At 53.3% G+C, this 17,969-nt stretch overlaps 1 protein-coding gene and 1 long non-coding RNA gene across 4 annotated transcripts in view; one reads left to right on the top strand and one right to left on the bottom strand.

Annotated features, from left to right (window-relative positions):
- LOC112671024 (beta-galactosidase-1-like protein 2) overlaps positions 1-17,969 on the top strand; it is a 39,528-nt gene that overhangs the window by 5,282 nt on the left and 16,277 nt on the right. For all 3 annotated transcript variants that reach the window (XM_025464830.3, XM_035715745.2, XM_025464834.3), the window contains exons 2-7: positions 5,274-5,471; positions 6,939-7,007; positions 7,552-7,647; positions 9,033-9,141; positions 14,220-14,312; positions 15,932-16,013. In XM_025464830.3, coding sequence (XP_025320615.1) covers positions 5,274-5,471; positions 6,939-7,007; positions 7,552-7,647; positions 9,033-9,141; positions 14,220-14,312; positions 15,932-16,013 — 647 coding nt within the window. The remainder of the gene's footprint in view (positions 1-5,273; positions 5,472-6,938; positions 7,008-7,551; positions 7,648-9,032; positions 9,142-14,219; positions 14,313-15,931; positions 16,014-17,969) is intronic.
- On the bottom strand, positions 5,789-9,049 carry LOC118354662 (uncharacterized). The gene is made up of 3 exons (XR_004815558.2): positions 8,837-9,049; positions 8,294-8,576; positions 5,789-7,991 (listed from the first exon to the last, which is right to left on the bottom strand). It is a non-coding gene; the product is annotated as an uncharacterized LOC118354662 (long non-coding RNA).

The following is a 17,969-nucleotide window of genomic DNA, read 5'->3' as shown; positions in this document are numbered from 1 at the left end:
ATAAACTTCGGCAGTATTTAGAAGATGTCGCCCTCCGAACCAGCAGCAAGTCCCTGGACCCTATAAGCAGCCACTTGGCCTGACTTGCTGGAGCCTGGGTGCCGGGCAAGTTCCTGGCTTACCAAGAAGCCTTTTCAGAGGCAAGGACGGAGGCACTAAGGTTGCAGTAGTGCCACTGACCTGCAAAGTGCTGCAAAATGACCTCACATCCCTGCAAAATGAGTGTACTGGCCTTCGGAATGGAAGGCTTGAGCCCTTTGGAAATACTAACTGCTGTTCCAGCAAAGCAGGAGCCTAAAGTGTTGGGCCGGGTCCAGGGATCGCATCCAGGAAGCTACATCAGCTACAAGGACAGTTTGTTTCACTGGGGCTGAAGTTCTTGGGGTTCCAGGATTGATCCAGGAGCCATTATTCTGGATTAGAGGCATTAAGGGCACTGGCCTGGGCCGGAGGGTGGGCAGCTCCTTTCTTACACTCTCAAGCTCCGCTGCTGAGGGGGAGCATACAGCCCGGAGACTGCAGAGGCCGAAATTTCCGCAAGCGGGCAGTTGAAGGGAATGGGATGCCCAAGGAAGTGGGCCTCGTGGGAGCCTGTAATCGCATCAGGCTCTGGGGTGATGACCAGAGATGTGTACTGTAGATCCCAGCGAGGAGATTTGTACGTGTGATGACGTCCTCAGGGCAGTTGAACAGAACTGCCGTCTACATGATGGTCTCTGGCGTGACCACGTGCATGAACAAGGAGGCGACTGTCATCTTGGTCGGTACCTTTAATACGATGCACTGGACTCCGATGCAGTGAACCTGTGCTGGGGGCGGCCCCGTGGATCCCAGTGCACTTGGAGGTTGGATTTGTCAGTTGACATATCTTAAGTTTCCATTATGTGTAGGGCCAGAGCGGCCAGTCCTCGGGGTCAGCGAGGACTGAGGCTGTGAACCAAAGGACGATTTCTGCACACTCCTCCTCCGTGTACTGAGCCTGTGCACACCCTTGGCCAGCCTAAAATTGCCTGGTCACTGATGGGGGCCAGCATGCCTCCAGCTGGTGACTGTGACCCTACGGGAAGCCTCCCAGTCCTGCCACGGCCCCATTAGTGATCACCATTTGCAGGACGTACAGGTGACCCTGGGATCCTTCTGGCACGGCCAGAGCCATTTCAGCCCTGCCTTGACGAGCGCCCTGGATCTAAGGAGATTGTTCAAGTTGGTGACTGGATGTGGCTCTTGTCCTGCCCGCCTGGAAGGCCCTCTCCGGGGGCTGGGACGCGATTCAGGGGCCCACATGAGGGAGGTGTAGGCTTGTCACCAGCCCATCTGGCTTTCCCACTCAAACACATTGACCCAGCACTGTTGACCATGTCCGGTGCCACCAGCCTGTGTGGAGCCTGCCCTGTGTCCTTTGTCCTCACAGTCCACTACAGTGATGACATATAAGGAGGACGCTTTCCTCTCATCCTCCTCCATCCTCCTCCATCCTCCTCCATCTTCCCTGTGGAAGTTCCCCAGCAGGGAACTGGGGCCCCACGTCCACCGCCTGTTACTTCCCCTCTAACCTGTTGGGTCTGTAGCTTGCACAACCTGCTGTCACCTGCCAAAAGGGACGGTGGCACCGGGATGTAGAGGTCTTGTTATATGGTGCAAGGGCCTGTCACACATCCTGACCCATGTGCCTCCATCTGGAAACCTCGCTGTAGACCGTGCACGGAGATGGCTCTGAGCAGAGCAAACCTGAGCATGGGTCAGCCTGGTGGCCGAGGCCTGCTCCTCAGTTGGTTCTTAGACTGAGAACTTACTTATCCTACAATGAAGCAAAGATACAAAGGCAACAGAATTTCCAGGAAAAAGTAGTACGTGCTCCAGCTAGAGGAAGGCAGATGCCCTGGTCTCGTCAAAAAAAAAAAAAAAAAAAAAAAAAAAAATTGCTTTCGACAAGGGGCACCTGGCTGGCTCGTTCGGTGGAGCGTGTGACTCTTGGTCTCGAGGTTTTGAGGTTGAGCCTCACGTTGGGCACAGAGATTACCTAAGAAGAAGCTTTCTACAATCTAAACAATGAATGAATAAATCTAGCTTTCTAATAAATGCTTTCTACGAGGTTTCAGCATGAATTACTTGCTCCCTGGGAGGAGCAGCAGAAACCAGGGTTTCCTGAGGCCTTGGTTAGCTCCTTGGAAACAGGCCTAATTTGGAAGGAAAGTGTCTCTGACCTGATAGAACCACATAGTTTCCACTTTATTTATTTTGTTATTACTGAGTTAATTACTCAGGAAGCATGGGGGTGGTTATTAATATGTGATCTCTAGTGCTAATGACTGTTATCAGTATTAATAACCATTTGTATGGTGCTTTCTTGTTTATGAAGCTGCACCGTGTACCGCCTTTCATTTTCTTGCAGTGAATTCCTTGGAGAAATCCCACATTTATCCTCATTTTCTCAGTGAATTCATCCTTTTCATTAATGGATTAAAAACTCATTTAGAAAAAAAAAAAAAAAAACTCATTTAGTAACGTACCAGCACATTTTCAGAGAGGAAACCGCTGATTTCTCCCAAACTTGGAATTTGATACGAGCTAGCTTTTGTGGTTTGCAGGGTTAGTTTCATGCCTCTTCGTAAGCACCGAGATGAGATATTTTGTTTTAAAAAAATCTAGAAAATGACAGCACGTGAAGACAGAAGCAGATAGACGCTTTATCTGGGATGAGACTATGAAGATTTATTTATTTTTCATTTATTTATTCATGAGAGACACTCAGAGGCAGAGACACAGGCAGAGGGAGAAGCAGGCTCTCCGCAAGAGCCGGGTGCGGGACTCGATCCCGGGTCCCAGGATCATGCCATGAGCTGGAGGCAGGCGTCCAACTGCTGAGCCCCCTGGGCGTCCCCGGGAAGAGGTGACATACAGATGTCCGAGGACGAGATGCGGATGAGTGCTTCTCAGACTTTACCTTGGGGTCTGGTTGGGATGTGGATTCTAATTCGGGTCTCACTTGAGGCCTGAGCATGAGTGTCTGTAGCAAACCCAGGTGACCATGCTCGGCAGGTGCACCGCACCTGGAGGTGGCTGGTGGGGCGCGGGCAGGTCGGGCGAGTGCGAGCGCAGGCCATAGGGTGGAGCTTCCAGCCCACCTCCACCCGTGCCCTGAGCAGGGGCCCCCACGGCATCTGGGAGACCCCTGAACGAAAGGCAGGGACTAGAGCTTGGCGACTCGAAGATGGTTCTGAGGTGGGGGTCTGGCCAGTGAGCGGAGTGCGGCCTGCTGGGCTGAGGGCCGAGTCCTGTGTTCACCGTCCTTAAAGGTAACGAGGGGCTCCCGGGGCTCAGCGGGTGAGCACCTGCCTTCAGCTCAGGTCGTGACCCCGGGGTCCTGGGATCGAGTCCCGCGTTGGGTTCCCTGCACGGAGCCTGCTTCTACCTTGGCCTGTGGCTCGGCCTCTCTGTCTGTGCCTCTCATGAATAAATAAATAAAACTTTCAAAAAAAATAGAAGGGCGGGGAACTTCCATGTGAAGGACCCTAGGAGAGCCCTGCGAGGTGATCGTCCCCAACGCAGAGCCTGCAGAAGCAAGCTGATGCAGAGGGAGGCAGAGCCTTGTATGGCACACACCCCGTTTTACGGAGGACGACGCTCATGCCCCCAGAGCTCGTGTCGCCGGCCTGAGGTGCAGGGCTACCCAGGAGCAGGGCCGGGGCTCGTCTCCACGTCCTCCCCATGCGGGGGGCTCTGGAAGGAGTCGGCTTAAGCCCTGGTGCCAAGCTCAGTGTGGAGCCCAACATGGGGCTTGAACTCGGGACCTGAGCCGGGCCGACCCCACCGAGCCAGTCGGGCGCCCCCAGAGGAACTGCCCTCCGGGACCTCTCGGAACCTGGAACGTGCAGCTTTGCCTTCAGGGAAGGGGAGCGGTGGTGGGGTCTCCACGTGTGCCCAGGCGGCCCCGCGGGAGCTCGGGTCCTGGCGGCTGAGAGGCCGGAGGAGGCGGTTCTCCTTGCCCGCCGTGGCCGTGGGCACAGCCTCCCGGGCCGCGGCGTACGTGGCGCCTGTGTGGTCTCGGGCGCCCCTCCCGCGGGGAAGCCCAGGCCGCAGCCTCACCCGAGCTTGTGGCCCCCGGCCCTGCGCGGCACCTGCGCGCTCCCGGGGGACCCACACCCTGGCGGGCCGTGCAGAGCAGGATGCCCACCCCGCGGCCCCTCGGGCGGTGCAGCCGAGCTGAGCGGGGAAGCGCTGACCCCGTCGGGGGCTCCTGTGCGGCGCCCAGCCTGGTGCGCAGCCTGGTGCCCGGACTGCCCGGGGGGGGCCCGTCCTCGCGTGGTGGCCCTCGGTTCTGGCCTCCAGCAGGGCGCCCCGCTCTCTCTGAGCCAGGGATCCTCCTCCTCCCCTTCTCGAAGTTTCTTTCCTAATGTTACCTTATGGACTCCACTGAAAACATGTGACCAGAGAGAGGAGGCGAAAGAGGAGATGCCCGGGTAGACGCCCGCGTGTCAGGCTGCGCGTCCACCGGCGGGCGCCCCGAGCCCGAGCCCCCGTTCCCTCTACCTGCTTCCTTCCTTCCCCGCCCCGAGAGCTGCAGGAGGACCATCCTCTGGCCATGGCCCCGACCCCCCCGGGTGACGCGGTGGTTCTTGGTGGGACATGCGCCGTGGACCCGCCTCGCCCCGCCGTCGTGGCCAGGCTGGCCCCTGGGTCGGGTCCCCGTGTCCAGCCCCCCTTTGTCCCCCCACTCCTGCCGGGCTCCTTCCACGGCCGGGAGATGGGACAAGGCAGGGAGGGCATGCTAGTCTGGGGGCAGTTGGAGGGGCGCCTGCCGCTTGCCAGCACCCTCCGGCTGGGGCTCGGGTGCCGACTGTGGCTCTGCTGGGGCTTCAGACGCTGACACGAGGGACACGGGCTGTGCCTGGACGCCGCCGGCCACAGGCCTCCCTGCGGGGCTCCGCAGCTCCACGGCCGCTGCCCCTCCAGGCGGCTCCGCATGGCCGGGTGCTGGTGCCCTGAGCAGGCAGGCGGCCCCCCTGGATCCCCCAGCACCCCTAGGCCCCCTGGATCTCCATGCCCTCCTGGATCCCCCAGCCCCCCTGGATCCCCCAGCCCCCACAAACTCCCTGGATCCCCCAGACTCCCTGGCTACCCTGAACCCCCTCCCCATGTGCTCCTCTCCTATCCACCTGTGGTCTTGGCTCGCTCCTCCCAGGGAGGGAGCCTTGCCTACGGAGGAAGCCCCCCCCCCCCCCCCCCCCCCCCGCCAGGACAGAGACAGCTTCTCCCTCCCTGTCCCCCTGCAGGTTGGACTGGTATCGTCTGGTCCCCGTGTGGCTGAGAAACCGGCAGTCGGGGCTGCAGGCCAACGGCCCGCGCTTCACGCTGGAGGACTCCACCTTCTGGATCTTGGGGGGCTCCATGCACTACTTCCGGGTGCCCCGGGAATACTGGAGGGACCGCTTGCTGAAGCTGAAGGCCTGTGGCCTGAACACCCTCACCACGTGAGTCGGGCCCACCCCCAGCTGCCTCTGGCGTGTGCGGCATGTCCCCGGCTTCCCCCGGGCAGCCCAGACCTCGGGTCGGGGCGGGGGAGCGTGGCCTGGTTCCGAACCCGAGCGGCCCCAAAGGGAATCTTTGGGCCGAGCTCCGTGAGGAGGAGCCGGGCCCCCTGCCCGGGTCTGCGGGGCTCCACAGCCTCCTGCCCGGCCTGGTGCCCCCGTTCTTACGGGTGAGGGGTTGGGCTGGCTGGGAGGCTCCAGAGGAACAGAAAGAGCCCACGGGGGAGCCCAGTGAAGGTGAGCAGGGTGTACGACAGGAAGATGTGGCTGATTTTTATTATTTTTTAAAGATTTTATTTATTTATTCATGAGAGACACAGAGAGAGGGAGGCAGAGGCACAGGCAGAGGGAGAAGCAGGCTCCACACAGGGAGCCCGACGTGGGACTCGATCCCGGGACCCCGGGGTCATGCCCTGGGCTGAAGGCAGATGCTCAACCACTGAGCCACTCAGACGCCCTGATTTTCAATTTCTTTTAAACCGACATTCCACCCCCCAATGTATCCAGCAAACGAATGTGATCCTTTTTCAAAAAGCTTCCTTGGGAAAGCTATTTCCAGGCAAAATGTGGTGATCACAGATCAAGGGTGTAGATTTTCTTGAGTGGTTCATGATGTAGCTCTGCAGATGGTCTCTGAAGAGAGTCACGGGATCGGGTGGGGCCGCCGCAGCGCAGTTGAGACCCGTGTGTGATGTTCCAGAAGGGGGACCGAAGAGGACGTGCGGGTCTGCGCAGGTCGTTGCGGCCCTGGGGGTGCCCTCATTCCCAGGGCAGGACCCCTGAGGCCGCGGGAGCGTTGCCCACTGAGCGTTGCCTTGTAGAAGCGAGGTCGTCCGTCTCCTCTCAAGGGTGGGCGCCTCTTTCCCTTTACCTGTGCACGTGGCAGGTGGGGCCAGGGCCGGCCAGGGGGCGCCTGTTACTGTCACAGTCACCCCAAACCTCTCCCTGGACTTGGGCCCCCTGCAGAACTTCTTTATTTTCCAAAGATGAGATAAAGAGAGAATTCTTTGGAACCTATGGGACTGACTGACGACTGAAGCTTCCTCTTATCTTTTAACTTTTCCTCCTAGGAAGTTCCTTTTTCTTTTCTGTGATGAAGGAAGAGTGGGAGAGATGGGGGGTGCACGCTCAAGGTGGCCGTGGTCACGTCATAGGCTCCAGCCGAATCTCCCTGGCCTGCTCTCCCTTCTCCGGAGGAGGCGAGGGATTAGCCCCCCGGGACTGGCCCCGGCCTCTCTAAGGTCCCTAGATCTCTGCACTTAGGTCTCGGTTCCAGGCCTGACGCCACTGGGACAGCAGACCTCAGAGGTGCATCTGCACCCGTCACGATGGGTTGTAGGAATACAGAAGCTCACCTAGGACAGGAGGGGAGTCCACGGAAAGCTCACTCCTGTCTTGCCATCATTACAGTTACGTGCCATGGAACCTGCACGAGCCAGAAAGAGGCAAATTCGACTTCTCCGGGAACCTGGACATGGAGTAAGTGCTCTTGCTGCTTCTCGGCCTTGCCCGGGGTGGAGAGGCAGAGCAGTGGCTCCTTGGGGTTGATGACGACCACGGGGCCATCGTCGTGGTTCTGCTTGGAGGAGCAGAGAGAGGCTGGGCTCAGCATCCTCGTTCTCAGGACCAGGTGTAGGCAGCTGTGAACCTGTTGCTTGCGGGGTCGGGGTCTGCATCCTGAGCCCAGGCCTCTTCACCACAGCCCAGAGGGGCCCAATCCCCAGGGTCGGCTCCACTCTGCAGTGCGGTCCAGCCACCTGGGCTGGCACAGGGCTTGGCCCTCTAGGGTAGCCGGGCCGTGGGAGTGAGGTTCACTGTAGGGCCCCCTGCCCCCTGTCTGATGGCCTTGGGCCTCATGCCCCCCGGTGGGGCTTGCAGAAGGTCGTGGGCTAGGAGAGGGTGGGAACCCAGCTCCCAGGGCCTGTGGAGGGAGGGAGAGAGGGGGGAGAGGGGCTGGGCGGCCTCACCACCTTGTGCTGCACCCCCCTGACGTCCTGAGAGCTGCTGACACTGACCTCCCCAGGGCCTTCGTGCTGCTGGCTGCGGAGATGGGGCTGTGGGTGATCCTGCGTCCAGGCCCCTACATCTGCAGCGAGATCGACCTCGGGGGCTTGCCAAGGTGAGCTTGAGCTGCCCTGGGTGCTTGTGCAAAACGGCAGCCACAAACGTAGGTTGGCTTTTGCTCCCGAGCTCTATTTTTCGCTGTGTGCTGAGACTCCTTTTCAGAATAAGTGGTGCCCAGGGGAGGCCTTTTCAAATGATGTCGCTTTATTTTGATAAACTATAGGAGACACAAATTAGTGCTTTTGCTTGCTGCTTTATCTTCAGATCTCAGGCTGTAATGAGTCACGTTAGGGTGTGTGGTCTCCACTAAGATCTGTGGGATGCTGCGGGGCTAGAGTAGGAAATCTGGATAGTAATCCCCTCCTAGCATGTCGCTGCTTGTCCTCATCCTTACTGGCCCTAATTTTCCACGGAAAAACTTTGTGGTTAGTAGGTTGGTCCTTGCCATCCTCCCGGTGCCCCAGATGGCCGCTGGCCCCTGACCAGGAAGAAGGCTGGGCCTGTTTGCCCTGTGGTCTCCTGGGGAATGCCCCCCCCCCCTTTCCCTCTGGTATCCAGTGTGGCCCAGCGCTTCCCTGGGGATCTCACGAAGCTCTGTCTCCGTCTCCTTGCTCCCTGGGATCACTCCTCTGTGTCTGTGCCCTTGACAAAGCAGTGCCCACCCAGCCGAGTGCCCTCCCCTGCACCTGGGGATTAGAAACCTGTGTGTCAGCGATGTCCTCAGGCTCAGCGGCAGCTGCCAGGAGGAGGACGGGATTGAAGGGTTAGCTCAGAAGCAGCGAGAACTGCAGCGCTCAGCCCTCCTCCTGGGCGCACCCCCAGGAGCCCCACATGGGGGGCTCGGAGGCTGGAGCCCTGCAGGCCACGGGGAGGGAGGGGGCTGAGTCCAGAAGCTGCGGTCTCCTCCTACCTTTTTACCTAACAAACTGGTAATCTCCGGGCGTGTTCAGGGCTGCCCGCGGAGGACGAGGGGCGTCACACCCTCTGTAAGGAAACAGAAGGGTTTTCTCAGGGTCTCCAGTGAGAAGGAAGCTTCCTGAGCCCGGCTGTGGCGGGAGTGGCTGCAAAGGCAAAGGCCAAGCCGTGGCAGGCCGTTCCCCCCCCTCCGGCCCCCAGCTCCACCAGAGCGGCTGAGGCTCCCGAGCCCCAGGGTGACCCTGGAGAGCGGGTGGGAGCGCTGAGAAGAGGGATTAGCCTCCCGGCCTCCCCTCCTTGTCAGGCTGCGTTTCTGGGATTTTCCTTACCCCGCTGGCTTCAGCCCTTTGTAGCGAGATCGGGAAGTAAATGCTTCAGCGCTGGCCCAGAGCCAGAACCGGGCCCGCGGCGGGGCAGGTGGGGAGGGCCCGCTCCAGCCCTGCAGCTGCTTCCTTTCTCCCCCCATCATCCTGCCCAGGGCCCACCCACACACCCCGCCACTAATTCCCCCCCCTTTTATTCAAGCTGGTTACTCCAAGACTCTGGCATGAGGCTGAGAACGACTTACAAGGGCTTCACCGAAGCAGTGGACCTTTATTTTGATCACCTGATGGCCCGGGTGGTGCCACTCCAGGTAAAAGCAGGGAGCGCCCTCTCTCGTCTTCTGCCGTACTGGGAGGCGATGGTCCCAGGGGAACCCGCTCCCCAGGGCCGCGATCTGTGGGCCGAGGCGCTCCGGGCAGTTGGCGCCCGGACATGGACATGGAGTTGAGCGACAGAGAAGCCCAGCAGCCGGTGTCCTAAGTGTGTACACACTGGTTGGGTCCTGCGTGGAGAGGAGTGTACACAGGTGTGCCCTTACCCGTAGGATGGCGGGCGATCCGTGGTCCTACAATTACAGCTGAGGACTTTCCAAGGTACAGCTTTCTGTTGCCTACCACAAAGGTGCTGTGCGGGGCACCCCGTGTTCAAAACATGGGTGGTGAAAATCAGTTTTGGGGAGAAAATACCATTGCACGTCACATTTGAAAGCAATACAAAGGCAGGAATGGGATTAACCCAATGTCTTATGTAAAAAGAAGAGTCGTGCTGAGACGTTAGTACCTTAATAAAAAACGCTAGTACATCAGTAAACACTGTTCTTGAGCCAGTGGTTTGGAATGTTCACAGCACCTGTAGATCAAAGGAACTACTTGATGTAGTAGGGTGTGCAAATAAAACACGGGGTACTCGGTTAAATTTGAATTTCAGATAAACAAGGAATTTTTTTTTAGTATAAATATGTCCTAAATGTTGCGTGAGACATGCCTACGTTGAAAATACCCATAATTTAGGTAAACGTCTATTCATTGTGAATTCAAGTACAACTGGCTATCTTGTATTTTTATTCCTTAAACCTTGGGAGCCCTAATTATGAAAGAAGTAAGAAGCCAGGAAATGATTAGCCTGGAGTTTTGCAAGGAAGATGGGATTACTGAGATGACTCAGCAGGTTGTCGTAGACTGGGCGGTGGAGGTGGACGTGGGGGTTGTAGGGAAGGTCATGCCAGGAACAGGGCTCAGAAGCATCCTTAAATATGGAAGTGGTGTACCCGAAATAAATTCTAGGTATAACATGATTATTTTGTTTTTTTTTTTATGGTGACAAAATACATGTAAAATAAAATATACTATCCTTACCAGTTCTGAGTGTACAGTTGACTTGCATTACATACATTCCCATTGTTTTGCGAAGATTACCACCTTCCATTTCCTGGACTTTTTCGTTTTCCCAAACTGAAACTCTAGGAGGATTGTATACCCTCCTGTCGCCCTTCTCCATAACCCCTGGCAGCTACCGTTCTGCTTTCTGTCGCCGTGCAACTGTCCATTCTGGGGAACCCACAGAAGTAGAATTGTACCGTATCTGTCCGTTATGACAGGCTTCTTTCCCTTAGCATGTCTTCAGGGTTCATCCGTGTTGTAGCAGGTGTCAGAACTTTTTTCCTTTTTAAGACTCAATAGTCCCTGTATGGTTGTACCGCATGTTGTCCATCCACTCCTTCGTCAGCGGACGTCTGTGTTGCTTCTGCCTGTGGATAATGCGGCCGGGCTAGTTAGTCTCAGGAAAGGTTTGTTAGTTTTGTTAATCTTTTAACAAAAAGATTTGTTAATATTTTTTGTTAATCTTTTGTTAATCAAAGACCTAACTCTTAGTTTTGTTGATTTTTCTTTATTTTTTTCATTATCTATTTTTTTTGCCTCTGTTCTAATCTTTATTATTTCCTTCCTTCTGCTACCTTTGAGTTTGTTTCTTTTTCCTAGTTCTCTAAGGTGAAAAGTTAGGTGTTGACATACCACCTTTATTCCTTTTTAATGTGTTTACGGCTATAAATTTTCCTCTTAGCACTGCTTTTGTTGCATCCCATAAGTTTATGTTGAATTTTTATTTTCCTTTGTCTCAAGATATTTCCTGATTTCCCTGTTATTTCTTCTTTGGATCGTTGGTGGTTTTTAAGAGTGTGTTGTTTAATTTCCAAGTGTTTCTGGAATTTGAAATGTGAAGTTTTCAGTGTTCTTTCAGTTTTTGGCTTCTAGTTTCATTCTTTTGTGATTGGATGATTGGAAGAGATACTTTGTATGATTTCAATCTTATAATACTTGTGTCATGGCCTAACATGATCTGTCCTGGAGAATGTTCCATGTGTATATATTTGAGGAAAATGTGTATTATGTTGTTGGATGGGGTGTTCTATGTGCATTTGTTATGTTCATTGGGTCTATAGTCTTGTTCAACTCCAAATCTAGGTTTTTTCATTAGAAAGTTTAATCCATTTACATTTAAAGGAATTACTGATAGGGAAGCATTTACTTTGGTCATTTTCTTACTAGTTTTTGGTATGTTTTGTAGCTTTTTTTCTCCCTATCTCCTCCATTACTACTTTCCTTTGTATTCAGTTATTTTTTTTTTATAGTGACAAGATTTTTTTTATTTTTTATTTTTTTATTATTTATGATAGAGAGAGAGAGAGAGAGGCAGAGACACAGGCAGAGGGAGAAAGGGAGAAGCAGGCTCCATAGTGACAAGTTTTAATTCCTTTTTTTTTCATTTCTTTTTGTGTATATTCTATAGGTATTTTCATTGTGGTAACCATGGAGATTACAAATACTGTCCTAAAGTGATGACGTTCTATTTTTATATTGGTGCCACACACAAAAACTACTCCTTTACAGCTCCACCTCCCTGTACATTATTGATGTCAGAAGTGACATCTTTATATATTGTATATATACAATCTATATATACAATCTTTACATCTTTATATATTGTATACATAATTATATATATAGTATATATGTATATAGTATATACGTATATAGTATATATACATCTTTATTGTATACTCATTAATATACATTAGTAATTATCTTTATGCATTTGTCTTTTAAATCTTATAAAAAAGATTTATAAACTAGAATTAGAACAATACTGGTTTTTATGTTTTTCTTTTTTTTTTTTTGTTAGTTTCAGAGGTAGAATTCAGTGATTCAGAAGTTGCATATAACACTCATTACATCAAGAGCCCTCCTCAATCCCATTACCCAATTATCTCTCCCTCCACCCACCTCCCCTCCAGCAAGCCTGTTTGTTTCCTAGAGTTCAGTATATCTTATGGTTTGCCTTCCTCTTAATTTTCACCTTTTTAATTTTTCTTTCCCTTCCTCTATACTCATTTGTTTCTTAGATTCCACATATGGCTGAAACATATGGTATTTGTCTTTCTCTGACTAACTTCCTGTGCCTCCCATAATATCCTCTAGTTCCCTCCACGTCATTGCAAATGGCCAAGATTTCATTCTTTTTGACATTTGCCTTTACTGGAGAACTTAGTAGTTTCCTATGGCTTCAAGTCCCTGTCAAGCATCTTTTCATTTCAACTTGAGGGACTCTGTGTAGCATTTCTCATAAGTCAAGTCTAGTGGTATCAAACTCCCTCCACTTTCATTTGTCTGAGAATATCTTAATTTTCCCTTGTTTTTTGAAGGATAGTGATGCTAGATATAGAATTCTTGCTTGATAGTTTTTTTTTCCCCTTCATCACTTTGCATGTATCATCCTTCTGTCACTCACTACCCTGCAAGATTTCTGGTGAGATATCCATGGATAGTCTTTTGAGGATTGTTCCTACATGTCAAATTGTTTTTCCCTTGTTGCTGTCAAGACTCTCTTTATGTCTTTGGCTCTGACAGATTGATTGTAATGTGGCTTGGTTTGGTCTCTTGGTTAATGCTACTTGGAGTTCACCGAAGATTCTTGGATTTGTATATCCATGTCTCCTCAGATTTGAAAGGTTTCCAGCCATTAATTCTTCCAAATAATCTCTCTACCCCTTTCTTTCTTCTTTTGGAATTTCTGCAATAAGTACATTTGTCTGCTTGCTGATGTTGTGTAAGTCCCTTAAATTCTGTCCACTTTTCTGTAGACTGAATAATTTAAAATGATTTGTCTTTAAGTTAGCCCATTATTTCTTCTTCCTGTGAAGTCCGTTGTTGAACTTCTGTGGTGATTTTTTCTATTCAGATATTATATTTTTCAGTTCCAGAAATCTTGTATAATTTTTTATACTTTCTCTTTATTGATATTTTCACTTTACTGATATGGCCTCTTCCCGATTTATTCATGTTTTCTTTAGCTCTTTGAGCATATTTATGGCAGTTGTTTTAAAATCTTTGTCTAGTAAATCCAGTGTGTGTTTCTTTAGAGAGAGTTTCTAGAGATTTACTTTATCCTTTTGAATGAACTGTGTTACTCTGTTTTTTTGCCGTGTGTTTGCTTTTGTTGTTGAAAATTGGACATTGGAAACAACAGTCAGCCCCTGCAGTCTTTGCAAACTGGTGGGGAACACCTTCACTATTTGGTGGGCTCCTAAGCATGAAGATCAGCGTGGGGTGATGGCTTTAGATCTTCTCAGATGTTTTCTGGGCATATGTCTAGTCTGTCCTGTGTGGGTGTTGCCTTTTTTTTTCCTCCTGATTTTTCCTGGCTGCTTTTACATGTCTTAATTTCCTGAAGAGTCTCCAGCTTCTTTTTGGCCTTCAATGTCTATCATATTTTTCTGCCTATGACCCCGTGCACCTCGGCATACATGGGCCTCTAGACCCTCTGAAATTTTCACATGTTGTGACCTTTATTGCCATATGTAGCCTCCAACCTGAGGTCCAAGCTATGCATTTCCTGTCTGAGCTCCAAGTTGGATGAGACAGAAACTGGTTTATTGGGCAGTCCACAGACAGCCAGAAGGTTGGAAACAAGTTCCATTTTGCTCCTTCTGTCTTGAGGGAGGGAACTGGGAATTGGGTTACTTTTTTGTGACTACGGCATGCTAAGCCAGGGAGGGAGTGGGGCAAGGGTGAGCCAAAAACACTATGGAATTTCTCATCATTTTAAACATGTGTTTTTGTTGACTTACTTAAACATTTAACTGGTTTCCAGAGCGCCAATAAAGTCATCTGAGTCCGTCTGTAATTGTTCATTTGATGTTTCCTTAGAGGAACAAGGACCCGGAGCTCCCTACGTACTCTGTGTCTTACTGACAGCATTCTCAATTATGTAATCACATCTTCTGAGACATTTATGCTTTCAAGTGGATTATTTTGCTGGTAATTTGTGGTAAGTGTGGTGAAATTAGTACAGTTTCCACTACAAACTCTGCTTTTGCTTATCTCATTCCAGTACAAGCATGGAGGCCCCATCATTGCTGTGCAGGTGGAGAATGAATATGGTTCCTATAACAAAGACCCCGCCTATATGCCTTACATCAAGAAGGTAAGAGTCAGCTTGGTTTATTTCCTTACATTCCCTCCTCTGGATACAGTGTGAACCATGATGTGCTGTGATGGTCTACTGTACTTTTATTTCAGTAGGGTTGTCAGTTATTTACCTTTTACCGATTGAGTCTAATTGGGGGTTGCAGTACACACATGGTGTCGCAGTGGCTGAGAATAAAGGGACGGGCTTCACTGAGTGTGATGATTAGTAAAGTGTCTATAGAAGCTGCTCTCATTTTGGCATCTAAAGCAAGGATTCCCAGCTTCATCTGAACACTCACTTTATTTTTTTAATATTTTATTTATTTATTCATAAGAGACACAGAGAGAGAGAGAGAGAGAGAGAAAGAGAGGCAGAGACACAGGCAGAGGGAGAAGCAGGCCCCATGCAGGGAGCCCGATGTGGGACTCGATCTCGGGTCTCTAGGATCAGGCCCTGGGCTGAAGGCGGCGCTAAACCGCTGAGCCACCCGGGCTGCCCTGAACACTCACTTTAAAAATCCCTATGCCCAGGCCATAGACCATACCAACTAAATAAGAATCTCTGGGGTGGTCCTCAGACATCTGATTCCAACGTGTGGGTGAGTTTGAGCACCTCTAATTTAATGTGTGGCAGGTCAGGGAAGGGCAGGGCTAGGCCTGTTCTTTGAAGTGTCAAAGAACAGGCCTAAGCTTAGACCTGGTTTCTGTCCCTTTGTAGCCCAGGCCTTGAGCGAATGCCTTAATTTTTCTAAACCTCCATTTATTCTTCTTTGAAGTGGGACTAATGGGAGAGTTTGCTTCTCCGGATTGTGCATGTGTGTGAGGTCACTTGGCTCAGGACTGTTGTAGACATGTAGTAAGTAGTCCATAAATAAGACTTGGATAGATCATTGGCAGTGGTTTTAGAGGACTCGGAAAGCAGGACTGCGGTGGGGGTTGAGGAAATGTTAAGTGGCCTCAGGGAATCCACCTAATTAAAGTGGCGGGAGCTTTGGCCCGTGAGGTCAGCATCCTGCTGTCCCAGGCAGATTCATTTTCCTTTTTTTTTTTTTTAATTTTTATTTATTTATGATAGTCACAGAGAGAGAGAGAGAGAGATAGGCAGAGACATAGGCAGAGGGAGAAGCAGGCTCCATGCACCGGGAGCCTGATGTGGGATTCGATCCCGGGTCTCCAGGGTCGCACCCTGGGCCAAAGGCAGGCGCCAAACCGCTGCGCCACCCAGGGATCCCGGCAGATTCATTTTCCATCTGGAAGTTACTGCAGTCCCTGCACACAGGCAGACCGAGCTCCCGCGCTCCAGCCTGTAGGTTCTCCTCTCCAGGCAGGGGCGGGAGGGCTGACCCGCCTGTGGAGCCCCCTGCAAGCCAGCCTCCGAGTAGGCCAGGGGAGCAGCGCCCCAGCTCTAAGGCAGCCAGGGGAGGCCCGAGTCTGACAGCCCCGCCCCCACCCCGCTGCACCTCAGCCGACAGCTTTGTTGGACATGGTGGGCACAGAGGCTACGTTTCTGTCCACTTTCTGCAGAGAAGTAAATGCTTTAATTCAAACTGTTCCCTCTGGGTCTCCTAGCTGCCACCTTCCCAGCGCTGGGGACTTGGGGACTGACAGATCGACTTGTGTTCTTTTCCCCAACAGGCCTTGGAGGACCGAGGTATAGTGGAATTGCTCTTGACTTCAGACAACAAGGACGGCCTGCAAAAGGGCGTCCTGGATGGAGGTGCTTGCCTGGGCTGTGGGGGGGGGGGGGGGCGTTGGGTTGGAGGTGGTGGGGGACAGCCTGGTCTCACTCTGCACGCTTCCCCGTGTGGCCGGGCTGCGGGGGGTTTCCCTCAGGTCTGAGCTGCCCTCATGGCATCGGGCCTGCAGCTCTGGGCCTGAGGCTCGGGGGATCTGAGGCCCCCACCTCTGGCAAACGCTCATTCAGGACCAACCACTGCTCAGGACTGGCGAGTTGGTCACCCTAGAAGGCCTCTGGATGTCTGCAGAGAGGGACGAGCAGATGCAGCATTAGGGGGCCCGTGAGGGTGGCGTGCCCAAACCTGGCCCAATTCGTGGAGGTTCTGGCCACTGCCCGGGGGCCGTGTCGTGGTGGCAGCTGGCCAGGCAGCGGGTGCTCCCTCCAGCAGCAGACCTGGGGGGCGGGGGGCGCTCCCTCCAGCAGTGTCTGTTTCCCGGACTCGGCCTCACACCTGGCTGCCTACAGGCGCTGGCCCCGCTCCACCCTGTGCCCCAGGCCCCTTCTCCCGCAGGCCCCGCAGCCACTGCAGCCCCGTGCTGGGTCACGGACTCTCGCTCCAGGGGATCATGCATCTGCCGTGAACCAGGCCTCCTCCTCCAAGGCAGATCGCTCCACCCTGTGGCCTACGCAGAGGCTGCTGTGCTTCCCCCTCCCTGCTCGCTGGCTCCCGGGCTCTTCTCTCCATCTCTCCTCCGAGGGCTCTCACCACCCTCCCACTCCCTCTGCTCTTCTCCAGGTGCCCAGTGACCGCCCTGTCACAAGTGTAAATGCTTGTCCCTGTCGCCTCTGATTGTCAGCGACCACCCATGTCTTGCCCTTGAAAGGTTTTCCTCTCGAGGTTCCTGGATTTTCTCTGACAGGCTGCTCCCACCTGGTCTCTCCTGCTGGTCACTTATTTCCCTGCTCCTGAGTTTTGATGTTTAAGTTCTTTCCTTCTTCCTCCTCGGAGTGAATTTTCCTCCTCTCCTGGGGGTGTCCTGCTGGTGCCTTTAGCTCCGACATGTGTGTCCATGAGTGTGCGGTGCTCGTCTCCGTGAGCGGCCGTGCGGGGCTGCAGCCTCACCTGGGCATCTGCCTGCTGGCACGTGCCCGAAGGCTGCCGGCCTCCGCCGAACCCGAGGGCAACTGAGCCTCTCTCCCTCCCAGAGCCTGAGCCCACTTTGGGTCTTTTTTTTCCTCAGTAAATTGCAACTGCATTTCCCCCAGTTGCCCAGACACTAAGCGCTGTGGGCGCTCTCAGGCCTCTCCTTCTAGATGCCTGACACGCAGAAAATCGTTCTTTAGCTTTATCTTCACATTTATCCCCATCAAGTAATTTTGACCCCGTCAGCTGTTAGCATCATTCTCTGCGCTGTCCGGACCCCACCTTTTCCCACTCGTGACTCCCAGACCGCTTTTTCTTAACGTGGCAGCAGGTGCCACGTCCCCTGGATGGATTCCGGGCTTCCCGCAACTCCAGGCCCGGCTGCTGCCTTCAGAGTGGAGCGCAGGTTGTGAGAAAGGCCCCCAAGGGCCCCCTCTGACCTGTGACCCTGCTGGGAGTCCGCTCCCCTCCCTCCTTCTCCTGTTCCTGACACCTGCTGGGCACCCCCAGCTTCCCTGCTGCTCCACGACCCCCGGGAGGCCGCCTCTGGGCACCCACCCGCAAGGCAGCTCCGCGGGGCGCTCACCCAGCCCTTCTAACATCCCGGGGGGTGGGTGCTCTTAGCCGAGCTCCGCGGGGACGGCGGTGCTGGGGGCCTCCTGCTGCCCGCGGCCCCCCCCCCCCGCGCCTCGCCTCCATCAGGCTGCACCAGCGGGCCTGTCCTCCGGCCGCCCGGCGCCTGCGGGCCACTGGGGGAGACCTGGGCTGGGGCAGGAGGAGGCCCTTACCCAGACGGAGTTCAGGGAGCAGCCGCCGTTCCCGCCGCTTCCACGCGGTGGCGGCGTCTCCTT

This window comes from Canis lupus, chromosome 5 (assembly GCF_003254725.2).
Source record: "Canis lupus dingo isolate Sandy chromosome 5, ASM325472v2, whole genome shotgun sequence".
NCBI classification, from domain to species: domain Eukaryota; kingdom Metazoa; phylum Chordata; class Mammalia; order Carnivora; family Canidae; genus Canis; species Canis lupus.
Note: the sequence above shows the minus strand (reverse complement) of the source record. Positions and strands in the feature narration are given on the sequence as shown.